Source organism: Elephantulus edwardii, unplaced genomic scaffold, assembly GCF_000299155.1.
Source record: "Elephantulus edwardii isolate Elephantulus edwardi_28Jun2011 unplaced genomic scaffold, EleEdw1.0 scaffold00008, whole genome shotgun sequence".
NCBI lineage: Eukaryota > Metazoa > Chordata > Mammalia > Macroscelidea > Macroscelididae > Elephantulus > Elephantulus edwardii.
In genome coordinates this window covers 14024618-14035560 of record NW_006399758.1, presented here as the reverse complement: position 1 = coordinate 14035560, position 10943 = coordinate 14024618, and the positions used below count along the sequence as shown (strand labels likewise).

Genomic DNA, 10943 nt, shown 5'->3' with positions numbered 1-10943 from the left:
CTGTTAACTATTTCAATCTCTTCACCATCCATACTGATGCTGCCAATTGGCCCAGTGGTGAGAATCTCTGGTTTCTTGATGTTGAGCTTCAATCCATATTGAAGGCTGTAGTCCTTGACCTCTTATAGCAAGGGCTTCAGGCCCTCCTCAGTTTCTGCAAGCAGGGTTATGACATCTGCATAACACAAGTTGTTGATGACTCTTCTACCAATCCTGATGCCACATTCTTCCTCGTACAGTCCAGCATCTCCGATGATCTGTTCTGCATACAGATTGAAAAGGTATGGAGACAGAATGAAATAAAGTTCCTTGAAACAAATGAAAATGAAAACACAATATACCAAAACTTCTGGGATACAGCTAAGGCAGTCCTCAGGAGGTAGTTCATAGCAGTAGACACACACATAAAAAAGAAAGGAAGAAAGAAGGAAAATCAGTGATCTAACTCAACACCCTCATCGAATAGAAAAGGAACAATCTAATCCTACAGCCTCTAGAGGAAAAGAAATTATCAGGGCAAGTGCTGAAATCAGTGAGGTAGAAAACAGAAAAATAATTGAAACCATCAATCAATAAGAACAGGAGCTGGCTTTTCAAGAGAGTCAAAAAATTGAAAAACTGACAACCTTAACAAAAGAAAAAAAAAGGGAAGACAAATAACTCAATTAAGACATGGAAGAGGTGACGTCACAACAGAATCAGATGAAATTAAATTGATAATATCAGAATACTATGAAAAGCTATACTCTGATAAATTCAACAACCTGAAGGAAATAGACAAATTGCTTGAAACTCATGCCCTACACAGATTGTCAAGGATTGACAAGATAGAGAACACTTGAACAGACACATCACAAAAGAAGACATTTAAATGGTCATAAAAAGATTTCCCCAAAAGAAAAGTCCGGGACCAGATGGCTTCACAGCTGAGTTCTACCAGACATTCAGAGAGGAACTATCACCAGTTCTACATAACGTATTTCAAAAAATTGAAAAAGAAGAAACACTCGCAGAGTCATTCTGTGAAACAAGTATAATCTTAATACCAAAACCACACAAAGATATTACCAGGAAAGAAAACTGCAGACCAGTATCTCTCATGAATATAGATGCAAAAATCCTAAACAAAATCCTAGCCAGTAGAATCCAAAAGCACATTAAAAAAACTAATTCACCATGACCAAGTGAGATTTATAACAGTTATGCAAGAATGGTTCAACGAGGATAAATACTGTATAAAACCATTACCATAGAATGGGCCTGAAGATCCAAGGAGGAGTGAGGATAGGTCGAGGGCTGGGGCGTTAATCATAGGGTTGCACAATTAAATGGGGGAGGTGAAGGAAATGGGAAGACTCTTGTATGAAAAACAGTATATTCAAACTTTGTAAATTAATCCGTGTAAAATAAAAACTACATTTAAAAACAAAACAAAAACCTCTTAACCAAATCCTGGCCAATAGAATCCAACAATATATCAAAAAAAGAATTCATCATTACCAAGTGGGATTCATAACAGGTATACAAAGATTGTTCAACATAAGAAAAACAACGTAGTTCTTCACATTAACAGAGCAAAGAACAAGAACCACACGATACTATTAATTAATGCAGAAAATGCCTTTGACAAAATCCAACATCCCTTCTAGTCAACACTGAACAAAATAGGACTAGAAGGGAATTTCCTCAACATAGTGATAAGTATATACACAAAGCCAAAAGCCAACAACATTCCCAATGGAGAAAGGTTAAAGGTATTCCCCCTACAAACAGCAACCAGATAGGGATGCCCATTACCACTGTTCCTATTCATTCTTGTACTGGAAGGAAATAAGGCATCCAAATTGGCAAACAGTTGGATGATGGGACAGTATACACAGAAAATCTCAGATACTCAACAGCAACAACAAAAAAATATTAATCCTACAAGTGGCATCCAATTCCTAAACAACATGCCTCTGAAAAATCTATGAACCTTGATAAATGTTGATAATTACTAGGAAAGCTTCTAGCTTTTTGTTCATAGGCTCCCTATGAGTTGTGCTCAACTCGATGGCAATCAACAACAACAGCTAGACCAATTTAGTAAGATAGCAGCTCAATATACAGAAATAAGTAGGATTTCTCCACAGTAACAAAGCATAGAGAGAAAACTAGGAAAGCAATTCCATGTACAAAAGCCAACCACAAGATTAAATGCTTGGGAATAAACCTAACTAGAGACTTTGCTGGCCTAGTGGTAAGAAGCTGCACTGACATTTCAAAGGCCCATGGTTAGAATCCACAAGCTTCTTCATGGGAGAGAAGGATGAGCAGTCTCCACCTATCTGATTAACTGCCTCTGAAAACCCACCGCTATGGGTCATTTCCAACTTGACAGCAAAGAGCAACAGGAAACACAAAAGACCTTTATAAGAAAAACTACAAAACACTACTACAAGAAACAATAAGAGACTTAACTGAAAGGAAAAATTGTTCCTGTTTGTGGGTAAGGCCCAAATTTGTGAAAATGACAAACCTACCAAAGAAATGTACATGTTCAACACAATTCCAATTCAGGTACCAAACTAATTTTTCAAAGAGATAAAAAGGCAATTGACAGGTTTATTTGGAAAGAGGCCTTAAGTAAGCAAAGTTGTAATGAAAAATTAAAAAGTGGAGGGCATACACCCTCTGATATGGGGAAAAAAAAAAAAAACCTACCACACAGCTGTAGTAACCAATACAGCATACTGTTGGCACAATGACAGACACATAGACCTATGGAATAGAATTGAGAACCCAGAAGTTAACCTATCTACCTACGGTCAGTTGATGTTTGACAAGGAAACAAAGCCTTTTACATGGGCAGATGACAAACTCTTCAATAAATGGTGCTGACAAAACCGAACATCTACCTGAATATTTATCTATCCTGTGAAAAAGGATCCACATCCCACACCATACACAAAAATCAACTCAAGGTGAATCAGAGACCTAGGATTGAAACCCAAAGGCATAAGGATTACGAGACAAAATGAGACCAAACTTAAAAGACTTACCCTGTGCCATAAAAAGGCTTGCAAATGTAGCCAGAAATGCACAACCAGGAGAGTATGAATTTGACAAATGGGACCTTCTAAAAATCAAGTCACTGTGTGCATCAAAAGTTTCTAAAGAAAGCTTACAGAGGAAAAATACTTGACAATCACATTTCAGACAGGAGTGCAGTAACTATAGGATACTACAGGGCTTCTACAAGAAGACAGCTGATAACCCAATAAAAATTTTAAAAATGGGTGAAAGACTCTTTACAAAGAAAGATTGTAAAAGGAAAATGACCACATGTGTGGAAGTCCATAAGGGGAACTTCCCCATCATCATCATCATCATCATCATCATTATTCACAGCACAAAACCAATTCCCATGAGTTCACACATATCCCCCATGCTCCTGCACTTCTTTATACTAATTACAACACTGGTCCTACTATTCTATTGTTATTGTTAGGTACTGTTGAGTAAAGTATGACCCATAGCAACCCTGTGAACAACAGATCTGAACCCTGTCCTTTCCCATGCCAACCTCACACTTCCCAACGCACTAGAGCCCATTGCAGCAGTCACTGTGTTACTCCACCTGGTTAAGGTCTTCCTCTCCTTTGCCAACCCAATGGCTTTCCGACAAGTGGTACAGCACTTGATTGTCAGTTTGCTGTACTGAGATAACTTGTGGGTTTCTGTAATACTGAAAGCTATGCTACTAGTGTAACAAATGCCAAAAGGGTTACCCATGGTAGACAGGTTTAAGTAGAGCTCCCAGATTAAGACAGACTAGGAAGCAGGATTGGCCATCTATTTCTTAAATAACAGGCCTCTGAAAATCCTATGACAGTAAAGGAACGTGAATAGTTACTATTCCACTGGGTCAAAAATCATTGCAGTAGTGCCCAGAGCACACAGAATCATACTTAGTATTTACTAGGTTTATTAGGAAAGGGGCAATAGGATACAGTTTCTCAGTGAGGACAGATTCCAAAGCTTGCTCACAGTCCCCTCAGTCTCACAACTACGTTACAGTGTTACAGAACTCTTTGTCCTGCCAATCATGGTTCTCCTTCCTAGTCTTCCAGAAAACTTGGGCAAAGATTCTTAGCTCTGGTTCCATAGGGTAGCAGTTCCAAGGTCAACTCTGTCTCATGCCAGGTCTCTGGTTCTCTGAGTTGTCTGCTCCTGCTGCTCTTTAAGGAGTGTGGCTCAAAATCTGGCCCTGAAGGGCTGAATTCTCTCCTGCTTCTTTGCTAGTAATGAGAGTCCCCAAGTCTTCTGCTGAAACTGCTCAAATTGGTGGTAAGACAAGCCAGTTTTCTGTGGATAGGCTAACACACCTTATTCACGTATTCCCATTCATTCACATTTCAAAGTCAGTGACTAGGAAAGCCATTTTTAACAATAAACATTTGCTTAACAACATAAACATTTAGATGGCCAGTAGATACATGTTCAAAATTACTGGCAATCAGAGAGATGCAAATCAAAACAACAGTGAGATAGTATCTCATCCTTGTAGCAGTAGTAAGTTTAATAGTACATGTTAACAAAGCAAGCAGTACATGTTGGAGAGGATATGGAGAGGTTGGAACTCTCATGCACTACTACTGGGATTGTAAAAGAGTACAGCCACTCTGGAGGACAGTTTGGCAATTCCTAAAAAAGCTGAACCTAGAAATCCCATATGATCCAGTTGTTCTACTGCTAGGAATATACAACAAGGAAAAGAGAACTGAGACCCAAATGGAATTATGTACACCTGCATTCATAGTAGTGTTATTCTCAGTAATAAGAAAATGGAAACAAATGTCCTTTAGCAAACACATGGATTGAGAAATTGGTGTACATTCATACCATTGAATACTACACAGTAGTAAGGAGCAATGATTTTGAAAAATACTATATAACTTGGGAGAGTCTAGAGAGCATTATGCTGAGTAAACTCAGTCTCATAAGCACAAATACTGCATTACGATCATTATTTTAAAAATAAGATTGTTGTTAGGTGCTGTTGAGTCAAGTACAACTGATAACGACCTTATGAACAAAAAATCTGAACCTATCCTGCACCATCCTCACACATAAGAGGCCATTGTAACAGTTACGGTGTCAATCCATATGGTTGAGGGTCTTCCTCTCCTTTGCTGATTCTCCTTCCACCCTTCCTAGCATCATGTCTCTCTCCAAGGAAATGCCCCTCCTAGCAACATACCCCCAGGCATGCAAGGCAAGGCCTTATCATTCTTACTTCCAAAGAGCACTCTGGCTGCACCTTCTCCAAGACATATTTGTTCATTCTCTTGGCTGTACATGGGATATTACAGTGCTCTTCTCCAACACCATAGCTCAAAGGCATCAATTCTTGTGTCATTCTTATTCATTGTCAAGCTCTCAGATGCATAGCAAGTGATCAGAAAGACTATGGCCTGAATCCCATGCACCTTAGTCCTCATACAGACATCATTACTCTTCAGTAATTTGGAGAGGTCCCTGACTGCAGACTTTCCCAGTGCTTGTTTCTCCTCATTTCCTGACTGCTGGTACTAAGGATGTTACTTATGGCTCCAAGTAAGATAAAGTTGTTGACAGTTTCAGTCTCTTCTCAATCCACCATAATGTTGCCTGTCGGTCAAAAGGTAAGAATCTTTATTTTCTTGACATTGAGATTCAATCCATATGGAAGATTGCATTCCTTGATCCTCTGCAACAAGTGCTTCAAGTCCTCCTCACTTTGAGCAAGCAAGGTTGTGTCATCTGCATAACACAGGTTATTGATGAATCTTCCTCCATTCCTGATGCCACATTCCTCTTCATAGAGTCCAGCTTCTTGAATAATTTGCTCAGCATACATATTGAATAGGTATGGAGAGAGAATACAACCCTGACAATCCCCTCCTAATTTTAAACTGTACAGTGTTCCTATGCTCTGTTTACACAGCAGCCTATTGGGGTATAAGTTTCACATGAGCACAATATCAGCCAGAATATGTTATGAAAATAGGATGACTGAGTACAATGTGTATAAATGTATAAAGAGGGAAGGATGGCTAACACTTTGGTAACAGGAATTAGTGGGCAGATGAAGAATAAAAAAGATTCAGTGAGGACTTAAAAAATATGGGGAAATAACAGGAATAAATGAATAGGAATTATGTAAAATACATTTATTTTTCACTGTACATAAACGAAACACAGTGTGTACATGAAGTACAATGTATATGAACATATGCCAACCAGTAAAAATATTTTAAAAGAGCTGAATTCAAAGTGTGACAATATATTTACATGTTTTATCTCTAGACACCACATACTGCATTAAAAAACTTCCACGTAATCCTCACAAGGAAGAAATTATAGGAAATGGAGAACAGCACTATGTTTACCTAAAAGATGGAGATTTGATTGAGACTGAGGGAGCCACTTTAAGGTAAATAAACATCCTTTAACTAAGGGATAAGGGACTATATGTGTCTGTTACATAAAGGGGGAAATATCTTGCATATTTGCTCAATATGTGAAGAATATGTGAGGAAGGATACAAAAAAATATAACATTGTTTATTCTGAGGTAATAATAAAATTAATTAGTTGGGAAAAAGGGGAAAATTGATTTTTGCTTTTTAAGACATTCTGTTAAGAGTAAGAATCTATTTAAAACATTTTAGATGTACACACAGAGCCTTGTACATAAGTGTTCATTACAATCCTATTCTCAATAGTCAAAAGGTGGAGACAACCTAAATCCTCATCAACAGATGATGTTGTTGTGTACTATCCAGTCAGAATCAATCCCCAGCTGACCCCTCCAACAGGTTTTCAGAGGCAGTCAGTTGCCTGGAAGGAGACTGCCCATCTGTTTTCCTCTGAAGGAGCTAATGAATTTGAAATGCATACCTTTGAGTTAAAAGCACAATTCATCGATATCACTTGCAAGCGAGATTCTGCTGAAGATTATCCAAAAATGACTAGGACTGCACATCAGAGAACTGCCAGAAGTACAGACTGGGTTTAGAAGGGGTCATGGCACTAGGGATATAGTAACTAATGTTAGCTGGATCATGGCTGAAAGCATGGAGTACCAAAGGAATGCTTATCTGTGTTTCATTGATTATGCAAAGACATTTGTGGATCACAACAAACTGTAACTGACTCTGAAAAGAATGGGAATCCCAGAATGCTTGATCATACTTATGTGAAACCTATACTTAGACCAGGAGGCAGTCGTCAGAACAGAACAAGGGAACACTGCATGGTTCACAGTTGGGAAGGGTGTACGCCAGGGGTGTGTCCTGTCTCTCCTATCTCCATACCTTTTCAACCTGTATGCAGAACAGATTATCTGGGAGGCTGGGCTGTATGAGGAGAAGTGTGGCATCAGGACTGGAGGAAGATTCATCAATAATCTGCATTATGCAGATAACACAACCCTGCTTGCTCAAACTAAGGAGGACCTGAAGCACTTGCTGCAGAAGGTCAAGGATTGCAGCCTTTAATATGGATTGAGACTCAATAACAAGAAAACAAAGATTCTCACCACTAGGCCAGTTGGCAGCATCAGGATGGATGGGGAAGAGATTGAGACTGTTCACAGCTTTAGTTTGCTTGGCTCCACAGTCAACATTCTTAGCACCAGCAGCTAGGACATTAAAAGACATATTGCTATCAGAAGTCTGCTGTTAGGGACCTTTCCAAGGTACTGAAGAGCAATGGTGTCACTCTAGAGACTAAGGTGCACCTGATACAGACCATGATCTTTGCAGTCCCTTGCTATATATCAGAGAGCTGAACAATGACTAGGGAGGACAGAAGGAGAATTGATGCCTTTGAGCTGTGGTGCTGGAGAAGAGTATTGAATATACCATGGACTGCTAAGAAAACAAAAAGGTTCTTCCTAGATAGGGTTAAACCATGCTGCTCCTTGTAGACAAGGATTCTCAAACGTCATCTGACATACTTTAGTCATGCTTGAGAGAGTGGAGGGACAGCGCAGGAGGGGAAGACCCTCTATGAGGTGGATTGATTCAGTGACTGGTGTAATCGGGGTAGGTGTGTTAGAGACAGTGATGTTGGCACAGGATAGAGCAGGGTTTAGGGCTGTTGTACATAGGGTCGCTATGAGTCGCAGGTGACTCAAGAACACATAACAACAATCCACTGAAGCTCCCTTGTCAAAATATGAGTGGATAAAAAAATGTGCTTACATACAATGAAATACTCAGCCAGTAGGAAAAATAAAGCCTTGATGCAAGCTACAGTGATGGATATGAAACACATAATGCTGAATGACTTAAGTCAGTCACAGAAGCATAAATACTATATGATCTCACTTATATGAAAAGACAAATAGAGACCAAGATTTATTAATGGTTACCAGCCTTAATGGTACTTTAAACAGCACATGGCAATAACTAGGGTTTAATGATAATGGAAAATCATATTGATTAAGGATTACACTGCCAATTGCTATCAGTAAGCTTTGCACCTGGAAGAAGTTACACAATAAATGCTTTTGTAGGCCTTTTCTCCTTATCTGCTTTCAAGGAGGAAGGGCTCTCCCTTTGGGAATGTAACTTTCTAATAAACCTCATTACTGTTTACCCTCAAAAAAAAACCATAAATAAGTGCATTTCTAACAATAACCTACCCACCTCCACCCCCAGCTTGGGGGACATGGGGAAAAGCTATTGCTGAGGCTCCTTATGTATAACCAGAAATCTGGGCATTTGGTTTCCTGTTTTGAATGTTTAGGGGTCATGGTTTCATGAGACATTCCAGATAATTGGCTTAATAACATGTTCCACTTCCTAGTTTATTGCATAGCGTCTGGGATCTTAAAAGCCTACAAGCAGCCATCCAGAACACAACAGTTGATCTCTACTCACCTGAAACAACAGAGGAAGAAAGAGAGCCAGAAAAGGAAAAAACATGGAATGTATGGCTGATTGCTTCCATGAACAGCCATCTGTTTTTGCCATGAGACCAGAAGAATTGGATGATACTCAACTACCATTTATGACTATTTCAGTTAAAGATTCTACTGGAGAATCTTAATCAATACAGAAGAAATGAAGAACAGAACTTAAATTTTCATGGCCTATCGACTTACTGTAGCCAGGTGTGCTGGGTGAACATCTGATATTATTGTCCTGAGATAATCTTTAAAACTTAGACTATTTTTTAGTCCTAGAGTGTTCTTAAAGCCAAGCAGTTGTTTAGTTTAAGTTGTTTTTTGGTTTTTTTAAACTGTGCCTTTAGCATTATGCTCTTTTAATGGAATAAAATTGACCAAAAAAACCCTTGAAACATAAGGTTGAAACCTTAGAAGTTTATGCTAATAGAGAAAGAACATCTGAGAAAAGGAGGATGAAAATGGTTGCACAGCCTGAAGACTCTGTCACTAAATGGTCTATGTGGAAAATGTTGAATGATTTTGTTTTGCTACATAAGTTCTCAACAACAGAAAAATTAAAAAACTGGAAGGTAAAACAACATAAAAAATTAAGGAAAGCAGACATACTTTTAAAGTATAATTATTACATACCTACATTATGCAGATTGCACAACATTGTTTGCCAAAAAATGAAGAACTTGAAGCACATATTGAAGAAAATCAAAGACTATAGCTTTCAATATAGATAAAACCTCCACATCATGAAAATAAAGCCTCATGGCTTGCACTAGTAAAGCATGATAGATGAAGCTGCACCAATAAAGCATCATGATAGATGAAGAAAAGATTGAAATTGTTAAGAGGGTTCATTTTATTGAATCCGTAATCTATATCCACAGTAGCAGCAGTCAAGAAGTTAAAAGGCATATTACATTGAGAAAATCTGCTCTCAACGACCTCTTTAAAGTGCAGTAGAGCAAGGATGTCAGTTTAAAGGCTAAAGTTCACCTAACCAACGCCGTAGCCTTTTTCTCTTGTTTTATTTGCATCTGCAAGTTGGATAATGAATAAGGAAGACTGAAGAAGAATTAAAGCCTTTTTGAATAGTGGTGCTGGCAAAGAATATTGAACTATCATGAACTACCAGAAAAAGAAGCAAACTAGTCCTTGGAGAGAGACGTCATGCTTGGGAGGGTGGAGGGACAGCAAAGGTAGAAGACTCTCACTGAGATGGATTGACTCAGTGACTGGGGTAATGGAGGTGGGTGTGTCAGAGACAATAAAATTGGCAAGGGACAGAGCAGGGTGTAGGACTGTTGTACATAAGGTTGCTAAGAGTCTCAGGCAACTTGATGGCACATAACAACAACAAATTATCACATTAATAATATGTAATTGCTCAAAATAGAAAATGACAATTTAAAACCATAGAAAAATAGTAATTTTTAATGTCAGATGGTGGCTTTTCAAATAGAGTTACTTCCATTACACTCATGTCCAATCCTGTATTTTTTTAACCAATAAAAGATTTTTATAGTTTCAACATTTGATACTAAAGATTCAATTGATCTTTATATTTTTTTGCTAAAGAGAAAGCCCTCTAAATTATAGTAATTTCTGTTTCTTAAATATTATTATTCAAAAGTTGAATTTTACCAAATGTTATTTCATCGTCTGAGGAGATTATTTTACTAGGGGTTTTTTATGATCTTGTTATTTTTACGTGCTGTTGAGTTGACTGCAACTCATGGAAACATGTTACACAGTACTGTGAACCCTGCTCTATCCTGAGCTAATGTCACCGTCTCAGACTCACCTGCTCCTATTACCCCAGGCTCTGTGGCAATCCATCTCATCCAGGAGCTTCCTCTCCTGTGCTTCCAAACAGGGTGTCATTCTCCAAGGACTGCTCTTTCCTGACACTATGCTCAAAGTATGTAAGATAGATCTTCAAAACCATTGCCTCCAAAGAACAACTTGGTTTCACCCTCTCCAGGTCAGACCTGTTTATTCTCTGGGCAGTC

The 10943-nt window shown here is 38.5% G+C and overlaps 1 protein-coding gene across 1 annotated transcript in view; it reads left to right on the top strand.

The window, feature by feature from the left end:
• LACTB2 (lactamase, beta 2) overlaps window positions 1–10943 on the top strand; it is a 56289-nt gene that overhangs the window by 29142 nt on the left and 16204 nt on the right. The window contains exon 3 of the mRNA XM_006880452.1: window positions 6331–6457. Coding sequence (XP_006880514.1) covers window positions 6331–6457 — 127 coding nt within the window. The remainder of the gene's footprint in view (window positions 1–6330; window positions 6458–10943) is intronic.